We start from the raw sequence: 26,444 nt of genomic DNA on the forward strand, positions 1-26,444 counted from the left end.
AGCGATTTAACAAAATGGCTTCAAAGCTACTCAGTTAGATCTGTATGTAGTGTATTAAGCATTAGATAGAATTATTGGCTCGTCATGAATGTGTAAAAATCGAGCATAAAATTGAAAACTCATTTGAAATGTTAAATAAACAACAAATACAAGTTCGAGTTGGAAAGTCAAAATCAATCAGATTTATATCACGACTTTCAAAAACTTCGAGTTTTTTCTCTGCTTCCTGTCACTCCAAATGTGTATATATAATCGAAATTATTTCCAATGACATTTTTGTGTTGCATGTTTATGGAAGAATGCAAAAAAATGTGAATATGTTCGAGTACTTTTTCACTCTACTATGCTATCCACTAAACCACCTTGTAACAACATTTCTTCGTTTGTCAGGGTGTCGTACTTTAATTAAACCGTTTAATTTTACCTTTTGATGTAAAGTGACCAATTTTTAAATTATTTCTCAGCATAAACCAGTAAATTAAAAATTATACTAACAATTCTGTGTACAGAACCACGTCGAAAAATCGAGACAATTGTATGGTATTCAAGAAATTAGAAAATCTTATATTTTAGTTCAAATCCAATCCACTGATCAGAAGATTGGAATAATTTATTTATTCAAATGTTGCTACGGTTTACTTCGCCGCTTGTGGTGGCGGCTGTTTTATTTTTTTTCTTCGGAAGTACAAATGCGGACTCTGAAAATGTAAATGGTAAGTTGAGGTTTTTTATTTTGTAGAAATATTATGTTTTCTACTCCACACTGTTATTTTAGTCATTGGCGAAAGCTGCGGCATATGTCATGATCAGCACGTCCGTCAACTTGGTGTTAGCGATTCTCGAGTTCTACTATGCCTATTGTTTCAAACATGACATATAAAAGCTAACCTTTGTAACATTTTACGGTACTCCCGAAGTATGTAAACCAAGATGACGGACACTGGAACGTAGTATGTATATCAGGTTAGGGTTAGGCCATAATTTTATTCCAATTTTCCTTATTTTAGTTCTATTACGAGTTCGGGGACTAACCAAGTGACTCCCGTAGTATTTGTACCTGGAATTATGGCCTAACATTAACCTGGTACACATACTACGTTCCGGTGTCGGCCATCTTGGTTCACATACTTCGGGAGTACCCATTTTACACTCTGTTTGAGAATTTTGCCATAAAAATATCGTCATGGATTTTTCTCAGCGAGAATATAAGCTGATAAATTCTGATAAGTAATAATTATATAAAGAGCAAATTGATTAACATCAAAGTTAAATGCGTTTTTAATTCTGAATTCCAACCACAAATTTATTTGCGTAATAACCACATTCCCAAAAACCGATATAGTTATTATATGAATTTCAGAATTTGATAATATAATATTGCGGCGTACTTATTTGATGTTCCCCCTCAGTTAGGAAGTGTGAAGTATGGCATGTTTGTTTTATTTCCTGTTATAAAATTAGATTAAACGCCTGTCCTAGAATTAACTATTTCAAACCAAAAATTTCCCTAATTAATTATCCACAAACTAATTAAAATCGGATGTGGCATGCATAAATAAACGGTTTGATGTTGGTTAGCAAAAGGTCAGTATTTAAATTCATTATCGGAGTAATACAGTCTATAATTTTACCGGTGATTGCAGTAGGCAGCGTAATTGACGTTCGCAAAAGTCACGTTACGTTGTCACGCCTAGCCTTACCGGTATAACAAGTTTAAAATACTAAGTTGGAGTCTATTTTACGGTAATCTGGTGTTTAATGCACGTCCACAATCCCAGATGGTATGTTATTGGATTGGAAATATCAAATGAATATACTTAAATACTTCCAATTTCAATGAGATCAAATATCAGAGAGACATCTTTTAGTCTAGTCTAGACTTAGAGCGAAGGTGCTAACTTTATTGAAGATTGTAACATTAGCTCTGTGCCAGCCAGATATGTGATAACTCATATTATGTCTTGAATGTTTATCAATGATGCAAATGTTCAAAAATAGTATTCGAAATAAGACAATTAATCTATTAGTATAAGACAAAAAAAACTTCGAGTCAAAAACCGAAAGTTATTATATTCCATATTATATGTTTTCACAACGTTTTTCAATCCACAATAACGAGAAGTTGACCTTCTAATGTAAATTACTTTTGCTAATTTTAATTTTAATATAAATTTTTATTGAAACGGGCGGTGTTAGTAATACGGTAATATAAAGAAAATTAGTGTACAGTATAACTTTAAAATGAGAAATATTCTTATAAAAAATAGTCGATATTTTTGCAACGTATTGCGTAAAGCTTAATAACTAATATTCTAAGAACCAAAATGTCAGTTCAAATTTAAAGTTTAAGTAAATGTCATTCGTCCAAATATAAATAGTATTTTCCAGAAATGTTCGTTCTAATCGTTAATGTGGAATTCGTTGCAAAAGGGAGATGTATTATTAACCCATTTCCATAACATTCCTGCAGAATGCCGGTAAGATCATATCAACTGTGTGACAATGCGGCTATTTTGGGCATGGAATAATGTGAGGACATTTTAGTGAAAAACGCCATGTACATGACTTAAATATATTCTATTTTTGGCATTACAGTGTACGATTTATTCAATTGTGTTTTGTTTAAGATAAAAGTGCCGACACCCTGATCTAGACATAGCGTAATGGCTGGTAACTGTCGCCTACATCATAAATGAACGTTAAAGTATACATACCTAAATGTCATACCCACGATTCTACGTTCATAAGTGCAATACATTACATCATTGTCAATTATAACGAGGTTGAATTAATTATGGCTTAAATCCACTTCGGGAGGTCATGTTTTATATTGACGGTAATTAAGAACTAAAAATTGAAATAGTACGGTTCAAACCACGTTTACGCACAATGAGAAATCCAACACGGACGATATATCAAAATATTTACAACATTATAACCAAGAATATATATATACCATAACACGATATAATTAATCAAAACTTGTGTTATACGAATATGACATCCTGGAATCAATTTAAAATTATGTATTATGACGTAACAGAGCCACGAATTTGTAATAACTGTGAGAATGATAATTCATATCGCTCTCAAATGCTGTCTCTACTTCTACCTATTCTACGAAGGTGTGTTGTTTTGTTTTAGCCCATCACGACCAAACTTTACGTAAAAGCTGGTGAATTTAACGATATTCAGCAAATTAACGTCTGTTTATCTGTAATTTTACAATGCAGGTAATGATGATACACTTTCGTGTGCCAGACTTTCCAAACTTTTTCACATTGCCAATTCATATTACATAATTCATCCTTCCAAATGCAAATATCGTCTTTCGACAAAAATGGCGATTGCGATTTTACATGACTACTGAACTATCCGCGAAAACAATTTAAAGTATCTCACGAACTCGGTGTGAAAAGTGGCAACGGGTTTTGTACGTAGCAACGTACTCGGAATTCCAATTAGGATACTGTGTTAAGTAATATTGCAAAATAAACATTCCCGTGATATTAGCCTCATAAGAGGCGAATATAAATAAATAACCTATTTCTAAACGCTTTATGAGTCTATACTTATTCTCGTTGCCAGTAACATATTGTGTAATTAATTTACCAAGCACAGTTCTTTGTTACCAAATAGGGGCACATTCTGTCGGCATTTCCAATGGAAATGTTACGTGACCAATACATTGTACTATTATGATGGCATGAAATATCTTCACGACGGCTTTTCTATTGTGAAAAACGATATTTTATATTTCTAATTTGTGATGAATTTTCTCCAGAGTCTTCAAATATTATGCGCTTTGCTGATTGAGAATTACCGTCAACCTTGGATAATATTAGACTTATTACCGGTCTTGTCGGCATTCTGAATTGAAGGCAAATACGACCGATGCAATTTGGTGATATATGCAAGCCTAACTACCTGTTCTTCTTGTTAAATGTTTAACGTGATGACGTGGTCTATGTTATGTGACCTAACCTGTAGACCGGCTTAAATCAATTTTTTCAAAATCAGTTGCGTGATATAGCAATGATAGATTATAGAAAATAAAACCTTTATTTATTGCCCTCGTCCACGAAATTGCGCGATCATTCATTGTCTTACATTTCCCTAAAATCGGAACGTGAAGTGCTAAAAGCGGGAGTTTATTTCTAAGCATATTTCCACATTTTAATTGTTTCAGTCAATTTATGGCCAGCGGATGGCCGTTCGCTAACTGGGCATATATTCCACTCGTTTTTCTGGCACCAAGAGTTCGGTTTCATACCACATAACTTCTATATTTTATATAAAATTTATGATTAATATTTATTTTTCTTTGTTTCATACTTTGTGTTTTTCGCGGAGTTTGAATCAAACGTTCACCTATTTTGGTTTTGTAAATATCCTTTGCTATAATCCATTTAGTTTTGCCTGGTCTAAAATAAATAAGGTAAATTTAATTCTTGCTATTCGGGACTTAAGAAACAAGTTCCTTTTGAGTCTGTTTTTTTATTTGCTAATGATTGGAAGTCTCTTGACCTGTCATATAAATTTCCATCAAATTTAGAACGATGCATGAACCGCTTTGGCCACATTGCAATATCTTATTCGGTTAATAATAATTATAAATAAAAATATTGTTTTCATATGTACGTAATGACGCAGCGCAAAAAATTTATAGATTAGGTGTACGTCATGATATCCTTTTCACTCACGTTCCAACAATTAAAATGTCATTTAATCGCGAAAACATTTCTGAAAAATTTCGAACATGAAAATTTGGTATCGAAAATTGTTCCAATATACGATATTTTTCGATAGTTGGCATCAACTTTTCAAAATAAATGTCCTTATTGCCGGAATAAAAGTATATTGTTCAGAAGACACTGGTTGATATCGATTGTGAAATGCAAATTAATTAGAGTATATAATTATTTGTTGTGTATAAGATGGCGTTATACAAACATTTACTTGTGATGGGAATTCAATAATCACGATTTACCGCAAAATTTTAAGTGCAATCAATTGCGCTTAAAACTCATTATCAGAAGAAAATTGTAAACTAATTATCTGGGACATGCTTACGGTAAACGCCTTTTCGTTTATTAAATATTCACAATTTTATTTGCCTCTGGCGACTCTGTTTTTGAGATTTTCAAATTGTATATCGGGTAGACTAAACATTGCAGGATTTTAATTGCGTGGCATAGGATAAGCTATTTTACATGAATTAGGATAATTTTTCTCCTAAATTAATTCCATATCATGACTTGATGTTTTTATTATACAAGTTTTAACACTCGCGTATACCTGCTGTGATCACCAACTCCTATCCATCAAAGCTTAAAAATAAGTGAAGAGAAAATAAGAGCATTTTTAGGATTTAGCGAGTTTCTGAAGTTCAATAAAATTGGTTTTCAGAGGTAAACCATTCTAGTATCTACCTATTTTATCAATGCTTCTAATTGCAATAATTCATTTCTTGACATTTAACAACTTGGTGAAGGTCACGATTGGGACGAAATTTAAACGTTTGTTATTATATTGATAAGTTATTTGTATCCGTGATTGTCGTTCACTGCACCAACGACAGATTCTCTGAAAAGGGGGAAAAATTTGAAGAAATTATTCGTAATTCACGCCCTCGTGAATTACGGTTGACACTAACGATAAGAAGAGATAACATGACATGAGTCACTCTTTGGTCATTTTGATGTACATGCAGAAAAATTAATTTTCCGCATAAAATAAATTCCACATAATTTGAGGCAATTTTAAATAAAAAATCGTAGAGAAATATATATTTTTTATTAAGAGCGATAAAATAATGAATGGCTAAAGTATTATGCATTGTTCAAAAATTACCAATATAGTATAAATCTGGCAACCTATGACAAATATTTTGTTTCAGAATGTCAATGCTGGGTAGCACGACAGTTACGAACAGCGTGCGATGCCGGTGCTTTTCTACCAGAAGACGAATGCAAAACAGCAGGATGTTGTTCTTCATCAAAGAGGTCAACAGATGGAACACCCACATGCTTCAAACCAACTGGTATGCGATTTTATTGTTGCTAACATTTTGTTTCAAAAGGTTTGAGCCCACATGCTAACGTGTGTGACGTAACTCTCAAATATTCATGTTACAAAAACTAAGGTCAAAACGATCAAAAGTTTACAACTGTCTTTCCTTTTCAGCAAAATGTCACCAATTGTCGCAATGCCATATCCAACTTGAAAAGCGAAGACCCTGCGATCGTGTGCATTTCACAGCAGGAAGCAAATTATGTCAACAAAGGGGTTGTTGCTTTGATTCCACCTACACTCCGTCATGCTATCGTGCATTCAGTAAGTTTCATACATTTAGATATATCAAATTCAATGACGATTGAGACCAGAATTGTGGAGTGCTAGTCTGGAGCGGAGTGTGCTGGCATGTTTTTACTGAATTCGGAGTCGTGTTTTCAAATTTCCCGGATTTGGAGTCAGAGTAGAAATTCTGCATTCCGGAGTTGGAAAAAATTTCTACAAACACTTAAAATCGTTGAGTTTATTGAGGTTTCTTAACGATTTAGCCAAAGTTTTTGTAATCAAAATTTTTCCGGAGTTCGGATCTGGAGTCCCGCGCAATCGCACAATTCTTTCATGTATCTTCGCCATCGCTTGGATAAAACTATTGAAAATCGTCAGTATCGTTCATTTCTCAGGATTTACAATGAAATCATTTCGGATACCGCAATCCTTTTTTAATTGCCAAATTCTGTTTTGAATAGGTTTATACGACGGGCCGGGATCTTACAAGCCGAGAACAACACCGCTCACTCCACAACGCATATCAAGAGCTCAGTCAAGAGACCTCCATTTGTCGTTATCGAAGCTTCAAAATTTTGGCGCCGAAAGACTACATGACGTCATGAGAAACCAAATGATAGATCACAAAGAAAGTGTGGCTTTTAGAACTTCAATGGCGTCCTTAGCTGGAGGAAGAAAAGTATTAGTACAATGTCCATACGATTCCAGATCGAAATCATGTGGAGGGAAAGACATTTTAATGTAAGTAAAAATGTTGCTATGTATTTTATTTATTTATTTCTCACTCTTAAATCCTCGTGGGTGCAAACATCTATAGATACAAACGTCTATGTATCAAAGGTGAATATGTAGTTGCTGATATTCTGCATGTGGGTAAATATACTCAGAGTAAAATTGCATACTTCTTCTGACGAAGCCTACTCGATTGTAAGTAAGGTTTTCGACATTTACCACTCTGATTACAATAGTTGTATTTCACAATAAAGATATACAAATCCCGTTTAATTAAAGTACTCTCCTAAATTGCTTTGGCAATGAAATCATACTTTATAATATAATTTATATTATCCAATTTAAATGATTTCTGATTTATAGTTAGAATCAATCACTTGAAGATAAGGAAGAGAACCCGTGAAATCTATATTTAATTTAAAACAATTCAGGAATAATTGATTTCCAAGCTATCAAAAGTCACAAATTATTTCCAAATACTCTAAAAAATAATACAATATGAATGGCATTGACGTCATAATAATTTACTTCACATTTGTATCATACCAAATTGTCAAAATCGAGATAATTAAAGACAGAAATGTTTTTTTTCAAACAAGCGGAAGAAGAAATTTTAATTTTTTGCGTGACAAAGCAAAACAATGGAACCAAAATAATTAAGTTCATTATTTATCGAATATAGTTTCGAAAACACTTATCATATGAACTCCTGCCGTGATTATATTATTTTGATTATATAACTTGAAGTATAATTTCAAATCACGTTGTTACAGATCTCTGATATAAATCGCCATTAGTTCAGTGACTCAAACGTGATATTTCTGAACGTAACATATCAACTAAATCATTTCAGCTGATATCGGGGCGCTCCAGAAGTGTGTGTACCAATATGGAGGGTAACCAATTTTGTTTGCCTACTTTACATCAAGTTGTGTAAAGGGACGGAAGCCTATGGGCAGGGGTATATTCACTTGGGAAACACACAGACAGTCCCCGAACTCGTAATAGAACTAAAGTAAGGAAAATCGGAATAAAATTATGGCCTTACCCAAACCTGGTACATACACTATCTCTACAGGAGTACCGATAACGGAATCCGAGGTATGCTGAAACGAAAAATATCATAGCCGAATTATGCCCTCGTTCCAAAACTTATGGATTGCCAATAAAAGCACGGACACTTTGGCATGCGATATATAAAATAAAATATATATGTTGTCAGAAATATCGAAACCGTTTACTTATACGGTTATGATTAATGCCTTGACCGGCATACTGCTAGAGCCAAGGAGCAGCACTGTTTAGTTTATTGTGACAATGCATTTTTTGTTCCAAGTGTAGGGAGTTAGAATTATGTCTGGATATTTAATGAGTATTATGCCAATGCCATTATAATAGGTAAAGAATATTTAATATGCTGTTTACATGAAACAAACTAATTTCTCGCGTGTTGGAGTTTTTTGAATAATTAGACTTTATAATGCATAATTGTGGTGATAAAAAGGTGTTATTTCATTTTGCTTTACTGGTTAAAACAGTGGTTCCCAAAATTGTGTTAATGCGACTTGGAGTATTGGATCTTCCGTCGCGTCAGGATCGTTCATGTGTACTAAAACAAGTATCTATAGTATTTTATTTTTTCAATTTCTTTTTAGGAGAGACTGTGTAAATCGCCTATGTTGTTGGAACCCGACTTTAGCAGCCAAACAATCAACAACCAACTGTGTGTATCCTAGAATAGCCAGAATACCTGAAGGAATGATGCCGACTGTGGAACCTATTCGTAGAGAAGAAAAAGGAGAGGAAGGCGAAGAAATAGAGAAAGAAGTTACAATAGAACCATACGAATTACCTGAAGGTATTATTAAAATTGTTTTGTTTTTTTCGATGTTTATACAAGCATATCAGTAATATGCAATGATGTAAACGGTGCAAGATATATAAATCGCGATGCTTGGTGGTCAAGCGACAGTCCTAAATGTGCGCTCCAGAAGTATGTGCACCAATATGGAGGAAACTTATGGGCAGGGGGGTATTCAATTGGCTAACACAGACAGTCCCTGAACTCGTAATAGAACCAAAATAAGGGGAATCGGAATAAAATTATGAACTAACCCTAACCTGGTACACATACCACGGGAGTACCCTTAAATGTGTTGTCATCGCAGATTATGCAATTCGGATTCGAGTCCAATGCCTAATATACCCAGGTATAGTAAGTCAAATTTGCAATGCGTAACCGGAGCGTCTTCGTTCCATTACAAAATAATCACTCCTCGCATATCGTTAGATATCCCAGTAGCTGTTCGTACAGGACCTCGAAAATTATATCGTCTTAACCCGTAAACAGATTACAGTCAATTTCAAATTTTCTTTGCCTAAGAATGTTGTCTGCAAATTTTGTGCGGCCTCGATTTGCATTCATTTTCGGATAGCGTTTCAAATTCTCGATCTCTAATAGATTATGTGTAACAAATATCTTCTGCCCGGAACCCAATACATATATATCATATATTGGTTAGATCGTGTTTCGTTTATGGAATATCATTTCATCCGTGGGCGGTGGCTTGTGGTTCTCTATTGTTACTTTACGAGAATAGAGTAGATTAAAAATTGGTATTTGATGTGGTGGATCGCGGGGATTTTTTTCAAATAAAATCGTATTTCGTCTTATGTTCATTCACATAATTGTTTTTGTTTTATATTCAAATACAGGTAAAATCTAATTTAACCGCGCACTGTATTTGACTATTTATTACACAAGTTTTAGCACATTCGATAATCATTTTCTTCACATGTACTTTCTTTATATATATATTTTTTTGTCTCGTATATCTTTATTATTTTAATATTTCTTATGTTATTGAAATTATGATTTGAGTGATATATTCCTTCCGAGATGCATCGCTTGTTTATTGAAGATGCATTTTCAAGCATTGACGATCAAATTATTTATCAAATCCACCCGGTATCGGAAACTAATTTTCCAATTTTGCGACACATTATAAAATCATCTTTTAGAAATCAAAGATAATTTCAAATCGCCGACCGCTAAACCAAAATGGACAATGACGTCTGTTGCTAAATTTCGCAACAAAAATATGTGAAAAATCTTATCTTAATCCGACATTTGTTGTCCACAGACGAATTGATACCCAACGGCAATCGGGGTGTTTTCACAAGAAGTTGTCGAGTCGGAGATAAGAGCCAACTGTGCCAGGCCTCAGCAACAAACAGGTAATTGACCTTCGCTAAATAAATGAGAATTGCTGAATAAGTATTACGCACATATGACGATTTTCATTTTTTTATGTAGCGCATTCTCAGTAATTTTCAAACATATCATTATCTAAGACGTGTAATATTCGGCGCTTCAGAAGTATGTGTACCAATATGGAGGTAAATAATTTTGTTCGCCTGCTTTACATCAAGTTGTGTAAAGGGACTGAAACCTATGGACATGGAGTATATTCACTTGGCTAACACAGACAGTCCCGAACTCGTAATAGAACTAAAATGAGAATAATCGTAATAAAATTATGGCCTAACTATAACCTGGTACACACACTACGGGAGTACCTAATATGCCTATGTCGTAGGTTGAAACAGAATTATATATCTATAAAAGGCGCACCTTGCATACTACAGAAAAAAAATGAAAATTTCAATGGTACGTTTTGATGAAATTATAAATTTAGACATCATATTACCAAGCAATAGCGGAGGTCACGACTTTTCCTAAATTACACTGTCTGCGATTTTGTAATATGATACGTCAAGCGATCATAGTTTACCTTTATTGGTGCTTCGTTTCAGAATTCAAAATAAGTAACGCCCACAAAAACAGAGAAAAAGAATGCAAAATTACAATAAAATAAAGTTTATGTTTGTTCTTAAATTAGATATTTGGATTATAAAAGCCATAGCCTAAATATATTCACATTTTTTTGCATCTTGATAGATTAATAATTTTTAAATATATATTTTCAGTGATGAATGTACGGCCAATTCATGCTGCTGGGATCAGTCGACTGAAATCTGCTTCGCACCAACAATCTCATACCAACCATTTGCTACATTTACTGACGGTAAGTAACGGTATTTTGTTTCTGTGGTAACCTAGTTAATGCACAATTACGATACCGTTAACGGGTCAAATTATTGTCAAGTGAGTTTTGGATATCGTAGGCTCCCAAAGATTAGTTCTGTTCATGTAACAATTGCAACTTCTGGCATATTGAAGTGTTATTAAATCACTTTAAAGCTTTTATAATCTCGCTTTTTATGTCTTAGATGTAGAAGGGAAAGGTGCCATGCGAGACTGGGTGCCCTTCGATCCGATTGAGGCCCAACAACCACGCGAGGAACCGACTGAACCAACTCAGGAACATGAAATTGTGACGTCATCGACACCAACCAGCGAACTCGTTTATAACGACTTTTCTCTTATAATGTTGTGTCCGGAGACTGTCAATGGAGATTTGTGTGAAAAGGGCGTTACACGGTAAATAAATGAATGGTGTAGCTTGTGGCTTAATCGTGCTGTACTACAATGTATTTAGAGCAGTTTTTTTTTTAAATTCAGGGCTCCGTTTCAAAGACTTTTAGCACTTCGCGACCCCTGTTCTCCCATAAAAAATAGTTTTGGTTCGAACGCGTTATTTTATTTGCCACGTTTAATAATCACAACAAAAAAAAATACATTATGTGCAAAGAATTTAGTCAACACACTTTTACTTAATGTAATCATCACAAATGCAACCTGAAGGCATTTGCTTGTGACCCCTCAAAAACACTCTGAAGGCTTCTACGGGGACTAGGGGTCCAGTTCGAGAAACACTGATTTATAATAGGTTTCCTTAATTCTTATTGCACCACGGAAAATTACTGATGAATTTATAAAATCTTAAATTCGGTATAAATGAAAATCTTCTTATCGGACTAGATGGCAAATAGATTGTCCATATTCGAACTCTTTAACAAGCGATATACGCAATTCTGTATTTTATACAATTGCATCCGTTGTTAGTCAAATCTAAATATTGCATCGAGATACCATCTACGTCGTTTTATCATTCCGTTGATATAAACAAACTCGGCATGTTTTTCGCAAGTTTGATTCGCCCACGGAATGTTGTTCAGGGTGTTCCTTGTTCTGTTAATAACAAATATTTTAGAATGAACTTAGCCGCGGTTAAGATTATTTATTAGTTGTTAAACGTGGCTGAAGGGCCGGTCGGCTAAGAATTTTGAATGATTCTAATTTTGATATGGATTACAATTTTACTATAGACTTATAAAGCATCGCACGATGCATTCACCAAAAATTTGTTTTAATTCGGCCCCGGACTTCGAGATAAAAAAATTCGACTACGAATTCCGACTCCGGGTGGAAAAACTCTGGATTTCGAGTTAGGAAAAATTTCGACTTCGGCACTAACTCCCGAAGAAATCAAATTTTGACAACAAAAACTTTGTCTCATGCAAGGTTCTTCAAACGCTTACTTTTTTCTTTTGCCTATTACCACAAAAAGTCTGAAATTCCGAATCCGGATAGTTTGAAATTATCACTCCAATCAGTCCAATGAAGTCATGCCTAACTCTGACTCCATAGCCTAGTGCAAGACTCTACCATTTTTAACTACCAAATATTTAGCGCCCAAATATTCTTCTTACACTAATACTTGTGTTTCAGGCGGTTGTGTATGTCTATGTTCTGTTGCTGGGTTGATGATCCCAAGAAACACGGTAAAGGAACATGCGTCAGACCACAAGTAGATTTGATTGGAAACACGAAAATTACAAAAGGTATGTTTTTGTTTTATTTTACTAAAATTAGGCAATCGAGAAAACTATATATCACAAACGGGGCAATAAATTGTATATAGCTTATTAAGCTAACCGGAACATGTTTTGGAAATTCGAAATTTACTATATCAACTAACATAAGTAATTGCTCTTTTAGAGACTCGTTGTGGGTGAATTCATGTAGTACGTCCTATAAGAGCTATATCCGCATTTTCCATTCTTTTACGTACCATCAAAAATCCCCCGATTTCAGACTTACAAGATTTATTTTTATAGAAAACAAATTGGTGGACCTGTATCCTAGTATCCCGTTCGAGGGACCAAATTTTTGGCGTCCGTCTCTTCCCGAAAGAAATTTTGTAAAAGAGGATTCATTGATGACAGTATTTTGTCCGGCTGCAAGCTTCATAAACGGTGGAAATATAGGCCAAACAACGTGCGGGAGCGATGAGATTTTCACAAGGTTTGTACATTGATAGTATGTATCTAATAAAACTTACTGCACATGAGTAAATAACGCCAGTTATTTATGGATCGGGTTGATTTAATTAAGAGTCTCGCTGCTCACTAACACAGATTCGTTTTTGTTAGTAAATTTAATTGAAAAGACTACAATTATAATAATATTATGTATTTTTATATTATCCAGAGACGAATGTGTAAACAGTGGATGCTGTTGGCGACCTTGGAAAGTATTTGATTCTGATTCTGAATCTCCTTGTCAAGCACCGAAGATAGAACAGAGAAATCTGACAGAAGTTATCAGCAAACATGATTCAAGTTAGTAGATAATTTTTTTAAACTTATATAGACTTGCTCAACAAAGGGTTTTTCAATCAGTGCTCTATCCCACGCGTGGTAGGAGTCACGGAGAGATTCTACTGAGGCGATGAGCAAATGTCTTGACCAAGTACCACTTGATATGAGGGCCACGGAAACACGGTGACAGTGTTTGGAAGGGGGGCCACACATCATGAAAGTTTGGGGACCACTGGATTAGGTCAGCGGATGTTTTTACTTAACATAAGACTTGGAAGCAGTCCAGAATAAGCCTATTGGATAGAATAATTTACTTCAGTTGAAATAAATTTCAAAAAAATGGAAGTTGTAGGTAAAATATTGTGATTTTTAGAAGTATCACAGAAAATATGTGTTGTTTTCTATCAATTTTTGACCTGCAATTCGTAGAAAATGACCAGTGGCTCTAGGCTAGTTGATCTCAAACTGATCCAATTACTTTCAACACTTGTGGCCAGCTGTTCTTCTATAAAAACACCAAGTTTCATCTTGAATATGTTTCCATCAGTTATTTTAATTGTTTGATATTAATAACCAACCAAGCAAAAAAATATATGTATTGCAGTTGAAGAATCAAGCAAATCACAGCCAGTTTATTTAGAATTAAAGGGGCCACCGTAAATGGTACTCAATGGAGGCCTTCGCCCATGGCCTAAAAAGGACCGATCCATGGCCACTTTAGGCCCTAAAAATCTTACACTGTGCCATCGCGCTTATATAGTTTCTATCCGCCCCCTAACAGTTTTAAAATGCGAATTATTTCTTTCAGTTATATCCACCCTCGTCCAGCCTATGGAATCACGTTGGGGAGAATGGGATGATTGGAGTGTATGCAAAGCAGTTTCACCGTGCTCAGATGAAGGAAGACAATTTCGATCACGAAGATGTGTCTCTCCTGTTGGTGTAATGTTAGATCATGCAGTCGATATTGCTTCTGGATGTGTCGGTGCTGCCTTAGAAGTTAGAACTTGCACGGATTTATTTGATTGTGAAAGCGGACTATGGTCTGAATGGTCACCATGGACCACGTGCTCAGAAACTTGTAAATCTGGGAAAAGTCTTCGAACTAGAACTTGTTATCTTCCTGAAGGTATGGGTTTCCTAATTTTACCATTTTTGACAGAACAGAAAGTCGAATTTTGATTAAAAAAGATATGACGTATGCAAACCTTTCTTAGTAAATTTTATGCTTTTTGAGTTTTTGACGCTAATCCGTTACGCTAGCCTAATTGGGACGCCATAAATAAATTTAATTTTGTATAGATTGTCCGATCACTCCTTCGTTTGAAGAGAACAGTATTGAAACAGAGAATAAAGTGTGCAATACTGAAATGTGTGAAGTTTGGGGCCCATGGATCGGACACGACGATTGCGATGCAGAATGCAAAAGCTTCGGAAACTCGACACGATTCAGATTGTGTGAAAAGTTTGCGTACACGGTAATTATCTAATTTATACGCTATATTTTTTTTATTCACAATTTATTTAATTGCAATAATTCTAGCGGTGTTAGTTTTTTGATTTTTGTTCGAAATGTCTAATTAGCTCAAATATATGTTTTTAATATATATGAAATGTCGAATATTTCTGCAGTGGATCTGGTCCCCAAGAGGAGTTCTTCAAGACTATTGTAAATTCGTATAAATCAAATTTGTTTATGCAGAATATTTAAGATGAACATTCTGTCAGAAGTTAACTAATTTTTTGTCTATAATAAAATATCAAATGTATAAAAAAGACATTTTCGAACGAAAATATTCTTAAAATCAAGAAATTAATAAATCGAACATAACCAATTTCGAATTTATTCGAATATTTGCCTCGTTTTGGACATCCCTTGTCACACATCCTTTGATTTATATTAAATTCCTTCATATTTGACCAAATTTAGGTTTTTTAATTTATGTTACAGAAAGGAAGAATTGCCAGCACCCAAGTCATCATTCTTAAATCCCTTCCTATGCACGACTTAAAGGCACTGGCATCGTCTCAGCCAGAAGCATTTGCAGTTCATGCGGAAGAATGCCTTCTACAAACAACACAATGCTTTAACAACAGAGACTGCGTTTATATCTGGGGTGAATGGGGTAACTGGACCCAATGTGATAGCAAATGCACGCCAGGAAAACAAAGCCGTGAGCGACCGTGTTTGAAACTCTCTCCACAAATTGGTCCCGTAGAAGTACCGGCCACGTTTTGCGCTAGAGATCTTGGTGAATCCCAAATGCAAGAGATTACTTGTGAAGGCGAAAGATGTAAGGAATGGGATAACTGGTTTATTGCAGAAAAATGTAACGCTGACTGCGACGGCGTCGGAATGTTACGTAAAGCTCGACTCTGTAAGCGCGGAGATTTTAATCCTACAATTCATCCTAGGGAATGCTATAGAATAGACGAAAAATGTACTGGACGTCGATGTCCCAGAGTACAATGGGGTTTATGGGGCCCGTGGTCTGATTGCAGTACTAGTTGTACACCCGGTATCACCACCCGCGCAAGAAGGTGCATGGATACACAAGGCATCGAAGCTGAGCCTGATCTCTGTGGGGGAAACGCTTTGGAAGTTGTACAATGCAATGAAAAATTTTGTGAAGTATGGGGCGAATGGCAACAAGAAGAATGCCAGGGTCGATGTGGTGGGCGGGGTTTAAAAACCACCCGGCGAATATGTTCAGACGGCGGTGCTGCCAATGACGTACTTGCAAATTTTTTGACTATAAAAATTCCAGAATCATGTCACACTAAAACAGAAAAATGTATTCGCGCGTGTACAGCCCAATGGGGAGAATGGAGTAAATGGTCGAAATGCTCTAGAAACTGTTCGCCGGGAACAAGCTCACGAACCCGGGAATGTCAACTTGAAGACGGTACCAAACAAAATTCAATGGATTGTCCCGGAGGTGAAATACAGTCCTTCGAAAAAAGAGATTGCAATGTCGGTATGTGTGAAGATTGGAACAAATGGGATAAGGGCAAATGCACTGGAACGTGTAAAAAAGCGGGAACGCAGCCGGCACAAAGAACATGCGTTGGACGTGACGATACTTGGCTTGAAACTACTTATGCAGAAAATCCGAATTGTTATAATAGAAATACGCGATGCAGACCAAGGTGCGCTAGATGGGGTGGTTGGGGCACATTTGGACCATGTAACGACAAATGTAGTCCAGGTAAAAGGTCTCGACGACGATTGTGTCTTAGAAATGGCAAGCCTGTTGACGAATCGGAATGTACTACGAACCCTGGTAAAATCGTCGAATATGCGAACTGCAACATGAAACTATGCTCGTCCTATGGTCCTTGGAAGGAGAATTACAAATGCGATGGAATATGCGGAGAAGATAATGCTACCAGAGAACGAAAACGGGATTGTTATTCAGGAATAGCACCAGAACAATGCCTCGTAGATCGAATTCCATGTCGACCTCGATGCGGTCCAGGGTGGGGACCATGGACCGAATGGTCTGACTGCAGTGATAAATGCGCACCAGGAATTAGGAACAGAACAAGAATTTGTTACAATGGAGATGAAACTATCGATCCTGCTGAGTGCATGAAAGTCAAGAAAAACGGCCTAGGAGGTGCCATTGAAACTGAAGATTGTAATGTTGGGTCTTGTCCAAGTTGGGCTCCATGGCAACAACATCTGTGCGTCGCGGAATGTAACGTCACCGCCGTGGCAAGAAGAATTCGAATCTGTTTGGAACCTGTTACAGGTTACGTTCCAAACGAATGCCGAAATGATTACGTACAATGTCTTGGTAAATGTATAGCTACGTGGGACGATTGGACACCTTGGTCGCCGTGTTCTTTATCATGTGGTCCCGGTAAACAAACATCAGTTAGAAGATGTTCTATGAACGGTATTAGCGTCGATCCAAATTATTGTGAAGAGGGAAATAAAACACCTAAAACTTTACGAATAAGAAAATGTCATGCAACCATGTGCGACAGTTGGAGTAGATGGCGAACGGGACCATGTGCTGTACAATGTGGCGGAGCCGGAATATCAGTCCGCGAAAGAAAATGCTTAGGAAAAGGTACGTTATCGACTCCAGAACAGCCTACAGAAACCGCTTGTTACAGGAAAGAAGTGCTTTGTGGTACGGACCCCTGCCCTAATAAATACGCACCATGGGGTGATTGGTCTGAGTGTTCAAGTCTTTGTTCGCCTGGTACAATGAGACGCACAAGAAAATGTCTTACTCAAGGCCTTAAATTTGGAGATTGCCAAGCTTTAGGTCCCGCACTGGAAACAAGAAAATGTAACAAATATTCGTGCAGAATTTGGAAACCTTGGGAATACGAAAAGAAATGTGTCGTTTCAGCTGGTCAAAACGTACGAAATCGTCGAAGAGAATGTTCATATAGTATCGCAGGACCTTTAGGTAGAACACATCCAAAGCATTGTTTTGAAGGCCAGGTGTCATGTGCTTTTGCCAGCGCCTAAATATGGGACAAATACAGCCAATTATTTGCATGGATGTATGAAGTATAAATCGTGAATTGAAATTCTACTGGAGTCCATTTTATTCTATTATGAAACCCACTGTTAAACCTTTAGAACATACTTGCAAATATTCCTGCGGAGACGGCTACCAAAATGTACCGACGTGAATGACGCTTCCTAACTAATCAGTTAGTTCCATTTCGGTTTCTCTGTACCAGATGAGCACGAAGTCTTCACTTGGATGGAATCTCTTAACAAACTGAGAAAAATGCTCAAATATATGAACACAAAGCCTCCCCTTTCCTTCTAAGCCAAGAGGAGCCGTCGTACAGCAGTATCCAATCTCACCATATCACGAAACGGTTACTAATATGTTTGCTGTACAATTTAGAAAAATGTAAGAGTTTTGTGACTCACATCCTCTTTATCCTTTACTGATCTCTCAACAAAATTCATCAAATTAATACAAAAGTAATTAATCAACGTAACAACCACATTGTTAAAAATAGGCTTTGTTTTAGAAGCGCGTGTAACTAACTAGTTTCATAATTAATTTGGTAACATTCTTCCCGCTGAGATTGATTCAAATTGACACTAATTTTATATTCTAAAAAAAAATTCTAATTTCAACTTAGTGTTATTTCCCTTTTCAACTGAACATTACTAACTGGGAAATGTTAGCTAAATTTCTTGCCAAATTTCATGAATTCAACGTATTTTCTTATTATATCGATAGTTTTGTTCCGATACTTTCTGCTTGTACATCTTTCCTACAGCAATATAGTTCAGTGTTTTATTGACATTTTTGATACTTTTTGTATATATTCCGAGAAGTGATGCCAATATTTATGTTTAGAAAAAATCTTGCCAATCTAATTTTTCAGTTGTGCAATTTTCCATGACTCGATGTTCTTATTACATACATATCTATACTATATATAAATGCATGGATCATTGTAAATTAATTCTCTCTACTAAACGTGGTTGTACATTAGCATTATAACTAGACACTATTTTCATGAAATTTTTATGGAAAATAAATACAAATTTATTAAAATCCTTCTGATGGAGTTGAAACGGAATGGAAATTTTGTTAAGGAAAATATCGTTTGATGAATAATTATGCTTGGAAACAGGTAGTGATTTGTTGGGCGCTCCAGAAGTGTGTGCCAGTATGGAGGTGACTAATTCTGTTCGCCTACTTTACATCAAGTTTTATGAAGAGTCTGAAACTTATAGGCAGGGGGTATATTCACTTGGCTAACACAGACAGTCATCGAACTCGTAATAGAACTAGAATACGAAACATCGGAATGAAATTATGCCCTGGTACACACAGTACGGGAGTACCATTTCTTCTGTGTGATCCGACCGCAATTTGCTATGCAAACTTAACTCGAATTGAGTTGCAAATATCAGATAACTTGTCTTAAACCACATTCCATGACAATGAAACTTGAATCGGTACTCCCGTAGTATATGTACCAGGTTAGGGTTAGGCCATAATTTTATTCCGACTTTCCTTATTTCAGTTCTATTACAAGTTCTGGGACTGTCTGTGTTAGCCAAGTAAATATACCCCCTGCCCATAGGTTTCCATCCCTTTGCACAACTCGATGTAAAGTAGGCGAACAAAATTAGTTACCTCCATATTGGTACACACACTTCTGGAGCGCCCTTGAATCTACTTAGATTCCCGCCCTGATGATCCCCCAATTCTGGCATCTGGGTTTCAACCGAATAAATCAAGTTCCGAACTTCAACAACAATTCTAGTATCTGTGTTGCCACATTTATTTATTCTTGAGATTCAATGAAAAACGTCATCATAGTCATTATTACAGAACAAATAGTTTAGATGAACAAAAGAGAAATGGAATATTGAAAAAATCAATCGATTGGATGTAATTTAATATAATAACATTATTATCAATAATAGCATAGTAATATAATAATAAATAATCTCGTTGTGACGTCATGATGATTAGAAACAAATCATCCAAAATCAGGCATTGAAACCAAAATTTATTGCCAAACCAGGTTCGATCATGTAAGATTCAGACAAAAATCAATGACGCCGACATATTTTTATGAGTTGCTAAGTTTCGCTCAGAAAAAAGGCCGCGGGTAGCAGTCATTAATAACTAGGAACCTACTATTTTCAAAGACCCGGAATATTTCCCGTGTAACATAGCCAACTTGCTCGCTTCAGACAACGCCCATACCAGAGTTAAAATGAAAGCAATATTACTTGGCTTGCTCTCAAGTAGGCTATAACAAGCAGTCACTTGTGTGTTATCTCCAACGTACTCTACAAAAGCATTTGGGATGAGTAAATAGAATAAATCTAAACAAAATCATTTTATGATCGAAATAATTCGGCAATAAATTCTGTTTATTGACAAATAATGAAGTCTTGAAGAATCTGGGATAAAGTTATTTGCTTCAACTGTGAACATTATAGGAATAATACGATAAATTAAAAAAAATAATATTAAGATAAAAAAAACAGGAATTATTGATAAATTTCTATATAGGAAACATTTTATATAGTGTCCAATTCATATAATATTGGTGAATTTTCCAAGTTTTATTCCAATCCATTTTGAAAGAAGATTTATTCAGCCCAATATTGCCCATACTTAATGAAATTTATTTTTTCGTTCGGAACTGTCCCCCTTCTTGGGGACCCCATATCCGTTTTGTGGCGCCTAGGAGGTTTCACGGGGGCTATTTTCTTTCTAGGTACTGGTATTGGAATGTTTTCAATTTCATCGTTGACAAAAGTTACTGGTCCGCTTTGTAAATCCAAAATAGGTGATCCGCAGCGAGGTGAACTTCCAGGAGAGGGCGTACGTAATTGTCGAGTTAGTACAGCGGTGCATCGGTCACCATAGAGACGGATGACGTCATGATACGTAGATAATCGTCGTCGATGTGGCGATATCTAAGAAGGTATATGTAAAATTCACCATTTCAAGGAAAATTTGAATTTTTAGAACAGAAATGTTCTTGCTTATACATGCAAATAAAAAAATGCTAATCATAAAAAATGAAGGAAAAATAAAAAAAAATACGCGTCGCTCAATTGCAAATTGTCATATGTTTCAATTACAAAATTGAAAAGCACGGTTAGAAGAAGGCAATCAGGTAGGTGATTTTGGGAAACTTTTTTTTTTTAACAAATTTTTTCAGCAAGAGAGCAATACTTAAATACTGTATATGAGCACAAAGATTGCGCAAAGCAGAGAACACTGAGTTTAAGCAAATAAATAAAAGTAAGGGATTTCTTCCATCTTCGAGTACTGAAAAATTGAAATTAAATAGTCCATTATTTCAGGAAAAGGGCGATCGATTTTTTCTCAATAACAACAAAGTTTTAGCAAAACAACCCATGACCAGCAATGGGGCGATAAGAATACAGAATACCAATATCTTTATGTTGGGCCAAAGACCACGCATAAATATGGAAAATTACAAAATTGTGTTCCAATATTTTCATGGATACAGTTTTGATAGTGACCCTTTTCATTTTTAATGCAAAATGTACTTACACATTGTTACAATATATATTCATATCATAAAATCATATTTATTGCGGCCTCTTTTTGCGCAAAACATTTGATAATTCGTCTTGCAGTTGGATTCCAAGCCCGGCTCGTTGCTGTGAAATAAAAAAGTGGATCATCTGTATATATTATAAACATACAGACGAATGAATCCATTTTTCAGTTAATTCATTGAACCAAAAAAGTGAAAATTTAATTTCTATGTGAACCAGTTCCAGAAAAAGGGATTTAGAAGTAATTTGGGATTCAGCATATATCTTGCAATAAAGATTTTCTCAAAAACAAGAAAAAACATTTTTCCATTTTAATGAGGTGCTAGCTACAGCAAGCTGATGGCCAATATTTCAATTCATTAATGTAGTAATAGATTGTGACGTCACAATTTTAGACACCAGTCCAGAATAATCCTTGAATGTAATACTAAAAGCTCTATTCTAATAAGTCAAAGCTATTTTGAACCTAAAACATGACCATATAAATATATTATTAACCTGATTTCTTGGATCAGCCGGTGAGAGCGGATAATGTAACCCTGGCCTTCGTGCGTGCAGATCGGCAGCTCCTAGGCTACCAGGTCGATGCGGAAGATCCATGGATCCAGCGCTGTGATCCCTGCTTCGTGGAAAATCGTAGACATCTTCCAAGGCAACTCCAGAGTCTGTTTCCAAAGGTGCGTCTTCCAAAATGACAGGGCTAGGGCTATTCGCTCCCTTTAATTAACCATGCAGCAACGAGCAAATCAAAAGGCAATAATTAGTGAATTAGCAATGGAGATACATGCAGATATTGCGGTGCGGTAAAATGTGATTTAGGCATTCGGTTTTTATAGTAAGTGAATTGAGTTACGTTAAATATGTAGATTATTTAACGTAATTTCATGAAAGCACTTGATTAAGCACATTTTCGTTCGGTAAATTTCATTCTTTGAATTTTAAATCAATTTTGTAACCAAATTTAAAATTTATTCCGACAAATTATTCATCGATCAACGCAAAGGCATCTAATTTCGTCGCTATAAAACAAATATAATAAAAAACAACAATAATTGCATATATTAAAGATATACTGTTGATATCAACAATAAACACTAAGAAAATAATTAGATATTGGGGGTTTGCTCCGATATCGAGTTATTGTTAATGGTGCAATAAACAATTGTAGAATTAGATTTAATTTTAGAACAAAATGTTCAATAAATTCGTAATTATAATTACGAATAATTGAACCGGTGTAATTACACAAATAATTATAAATCATTTCTGATTAAATAATTAAGTAATTGTGACAATTTGGATGATTGTGCTTGCTAGCAATCGTATTCATCAAACCCCGCCCAATGCGAATTACTATGGACATTTTTTCCTAACCGATCTGGGACTGTGTTAGACCGCATATATCTTTGTCTTCTAGACTGCAATGTAAAATTTCATGACGTCATAAATGGCGTATTCGGAAACGTTACGTTAAGTGATGCTTAAAATTATTAATTTTATCATACCTGAGGAGAAGTGGTCAAATTTGCTGGACTCGAAGAACCGTGGTCTAGAAATCTCTCTCTGAAACTGCCAGTACTCTCGTTTGAAGACGTTCGTCTAATACTGGCAACTTTTGCAGCAACTTGAGCCCCAAGGTCTTGCTGAGAAATTGATCCGTATGGACTCCTAAAAATAATAAAAAAAATGTATATTTTACAATGAAATTTCAAAAAATTACCTAAAAAATGATCAAATATCATATCCTTGGTATTAGTGATGCTGCATTTCCAGAGTAAGAGTATATTTTGATCAAGGTGAACACGTATTTTTTCCGTGTAGAACAAAAACTCACCTGGTAATGGACGAATTTCTCGATTCCGTGTCTTCTACTGACTTAGCAGGTGAATTTTCTTGAGTGACAGGCGGAGTAAAACCTTCCGGATGCTAAATTACAATAACAAATCATTAACCAGTTTGCTTTTAGTCTGCATTTTGACAATCATAATCGAATACCGTCCCCAAGCACATTGCTTCAGTCATTTAAATTATAGCAGTAGAAGTAAAAAGGCTGATGTTCTATGTTTTACGTTTTAATCAAACTTGTCACCTACATAAAAAGCATAGTAGTGGAAGCGCTGCCACTAATTAAGTTACCCAAGGCCAATGCCAACCTTCTTGCACAGTGTATAAAAATTAGGAATGCAATGCTGTATCGAAAATCTGGTCATTCATGAAAATTGTAGCTGTTTGTGTATTAGTTCTTCAAGATTTTGAAACGCTTTCTATTGGAAGCCTATAGAACAGTCTACGGAACTTCGAAGTTGCAGTCGTAGTCGAGTTTTTTACAACCCGGAGTCGGAAATCGAAATCGGGTATCAAATTTTTTTTCAAACTGGTTACATGAGCCGATTGTAAGTTTTCTCAGACTTTACAGCTGTGCTCCTACTTTATCTTACAAATTACCAACAATTACAGCAGTATTTCCGATTTTGATAGTGGCAACCACCAAACGATAGACAGTTACGTTCACGATTACGTCACGAACGTAAATGTTTGATTAGCGTTTATGTATTCACATACCATACTGATTAACATATTCGATATCCATCGATACAATTCTCCTTCTGTTTCAGCGATAAAATGTTTGAATGGCTCTCCTGCACGATGAATAGTGAAGCCTTGTTTCCTATAAAAAGTAAAAGATATATTTTAGTGTTGGGTAGAAGATCCTAAACTCGAGTCACGAGTCAAGTAGAGTCACGGATCATCCGAGTCGAGCCAAACACTGAGTTAGGTCTCAGTGACGGTCAGTTGAGTTCAAGTCGTTTTGATTAGAAAGCATTCTTTGGACTATCTACCGCAGGTCAAAAATTAGATTTTTCTCTTACGGTGTTCCAGGTGGTTTTGTTTTCTTGTCAACTCCAACATAAACGTTGAATGTGCTGATGTCCATTGTTACTGATGGTTTTGATGGAGCCTGGAATATCAGTATTTTATCCAATTATTAAACGATTATGATTCAAGATCAGTAAAATAATAAATGATAGGTAACGCATAATATTCTAGGGTTTGAATGGGTTTCCAAATATAAGGTAGGCTAGTCCACTAGAAATATATTTTAATGATAATGTATAACCTTAAATTGAGTAATCCAATTTAAATGGGTTACATTACTAAATATTTTGTCCCCTTTTATATTCCAGTATACAATACATTTATGGTTCGAAAATCAAATTCGTCAAATTTAGAAATTTTTGAAAGTTGAACTATGCCATAGTTACTATGGGATACGATAGAGGATAGACAACGCCGCCGAATCCAAATTGCACAAAAAGACTGAATAAAATCTACTTTAAAATACACGTAACAAAACGCTACAGATTGAAATTGATTCGAAAAGTTAGTCTAAACAGTCTGAACACAAAAGTAAAAATCATAATGTTATAAAAATTAAAATGAAATGATAACTTTAAAACGGATTGTGATGCAAGAATGCGTGCAGGAAAAAAAATAAAATAAAAAACAAACGACTTCACAATATGGAAGTCTTAATAAGTCAATTTCATTACAAAGCTCGTCTTATCTTAACCAGGCAGCATGGCAAACTTATAATTTCACACATCAAACGCCAACACCAATTTATCTTCGGATTAGGCCCGGTTGAGCCTTGATATTTAGAGAAAAGTCGAATAGCTCCACCGTGCGTAAACCTACGATAAATTTTTGGCGGGAAAATTATAAACATCGTTTCGTTTACGTCCGAATTATTGCCGATCCATCCAATCAATTTGCTCTTAGTTTTGATCGAGCGCCTCCTTCTGTGCGCATTGGCTAACTCTCGTAAGTCCAGATTCATTGTATCAGGAGAATTCTGGTGATTTAATAAGGATAACAAAATGGATATAAAACTTGATGCAGAGAATGGATAGACAAGCAAGTGAAATCCATATTCCAAAAATCTTCATTTTGGAAACTCCCGTGTGATATACCATTATCCTATTCGACTTCACTGTACGTTATAATCAGAGTTGGGGATTCAGGACAAATTCACTCCTGATTCGGGTTTCGACTCACTACTCCGGCTTCGAATCCGGCTCTGACTCACCCCTCGAGTTGACAAACAAACCCGATTAAAGGTAATTTTGACTCCGTCTACAACCTCAAACGATGAGAAAGCTAAATATTGATAACAAAATTTTGTTGACTTGATGCATTTTAAGTCTCTATCGCGAGTCACTCCCCCCCCCCCCAAAAAAAAAACACTGCGGAACACCGACTCTCGGATAGCTCTCTTTATGAATTATTCTCTAATTTTGTAATATCGGTGCATATAGGTTAAATATGGAAAAAGAAGTAAAAAATATCCAAAGCTGTTTGAGCCTGGTGCAAGCAAATCAATGACTATTATTTTGAGATATGCGGCAAGCAGCAAACTCAAGTAAAAGGTTTTTATTATTTACAATTAATTCTGTTGAAGACGATAAAAAGGGAAATTTCTAATTACAAAATTCTATCAGTGCACGGAAATTCTTGCGCTAGCAAAAATTTATTTAGCTTTAAATAGAAATAAACAAAAATCTTGTACCACACTCATACCTTAGAATATTTGAAATAGATTGTTTTGTCATCCAAGTTTCTGGCGATGCATCCCGTAACTTTCGACCATTTCTTTTTGCCTTCATAAAGTCGCAGTTGACCTTCCATGATAGTTTTAACGTCATTTGAAGCGGCCTGTAACGTAAAATAATGAGAAAAATAGGATAAAATAAGTAAAGTCCGTTGAAAAACAGAAAATTCAGAAAATTGCAAATTA

At 35.5% G+C, this 26,444-nt stretch overlaps 2 protein-coding genes across 5 annotated transcripts in view; one reads left to right on the forward strand and one right to left on the reverse strand.

Moving 5' to 3' along the window:
* The first annotated feature begins 486 nt into the window (after window positions 1–486).
* Window positions 487–19,158, forward strand: LOC120341438 (SCO-spondin-like). Its single transcript, XM_039409942.2, has 14 exons — window positions 487–713; window positions 5,900–6,043; window positions 6,187–6,336; window positions 6,762–7,041; window positions 8,688–8,890; window positions 10,176–10,269; window positions 11,023–11,120; window positions 11,326–11,536; window positions 12,728–12,840; window positions 13,117–13,303; window positions 13,490–13,620; window positions 14,408–14,728; window positions 14,902–15,077; window positions 15,551–19,158. The coding sequence occupies exons 1-14, from the start codon at window positions 623–625 to the stop codon at window positions 18,086–18,088; spliced, it is 4,737 nt and encodes a 1,578-aa protein (XP_039265876.2). The 5' UTR covers window positions 487–622; the 3' UTR covers window positions 18,089–19,158.
* A 705-nt stretch (window positions 19,159–19,863) lies between these two features.
* LOC120340501 (arf-GAP with Rho-GAP domain, ANK repeat and PH domain-containing protein 1-like) overlaps window positions 19,864–26,444 on the reverse strand; it is a 49,456-nt gene continuing 42,875 nt past the window's right edge. For 2 of the 4 annotated variants that reach the window (XM_078119726.1, XM_078119728.1), the window contains 7 exons: window positions 26,228–26,362; window positions 25,389–25,502; window positions 24,520–24,608; window positions 24,212–24,317; window positions 23,484–23,575; window positions 23,155–23,317; window positions 19,864–21,034 (listed from right to left, as the gene is read on the reverse strand). In XM_078119726.1, coding sequence (XP_077975852.1) covers window positions 20,705–21,034; window positions 23,155–23,317; window positions 23,484–23,575; window positions 24,212–24,317; window positions 24,520–24,608; window positions 25,389–25,502; window positions 26,228–26,362 — 1,029 coding nt within the window. In that variant the 3' untranslated portion in view covers window positions 19,864–20,704. Of the gene's footprint in view, window positions 21,035–21,641; window positions 21,752–22,147; window positions 22,367–23,154; window positions 23,318–23,483; window positions 23,576–24,211; window positions 24,318–24,519; window positions 24,609–25,388; window positions 25,503–26,227; window positions 26,363–26,444 lie in introns of all 4 variants that reach the window. The other 2 variants (XM_039408776.2, XM_078119727.1) reach the window with 2 other exon arrangements.

The sequence above is a fragment of the Styela clava genome, chromosome 14 (genome assembly GCF_964204865.1).
Source record: "Styela clava chromosome 14, kaStyClav1.hap1.2, whole genome shotgun sequence".
Taxonomy (NCBI): Eukaryota; Metazoa; Chordata; class Ascidiacea; order Stolidobranchia; family Styelidae; genus Styela; species Styela clava.

Excerpts from the sequence above, each read along its gene's own strand:
- LOC120341438 (XM_039409942.2), top strand. The coding sequence starts at position 623 with ATGTTGCTACGGTTTACTTCGCCGCTTGTGGTGGCGGCTGTTTTATTT. Across the intron at positions 6,044-6,186 it reads CACATGCTTCAAACCAACTG|CAAAATGTCACCAATTGTCG; the intron begins GTATGCGATTTT and ends TTTCCTTTTCAG. Across the intron at positions 15,078-15,550 it reads GTGAAAAGTTTGCGTACACG|AAAGGAAGAATTGCCAGCAC; the intron begins GTAATTATCTAA and ends TTTATGTTACAG.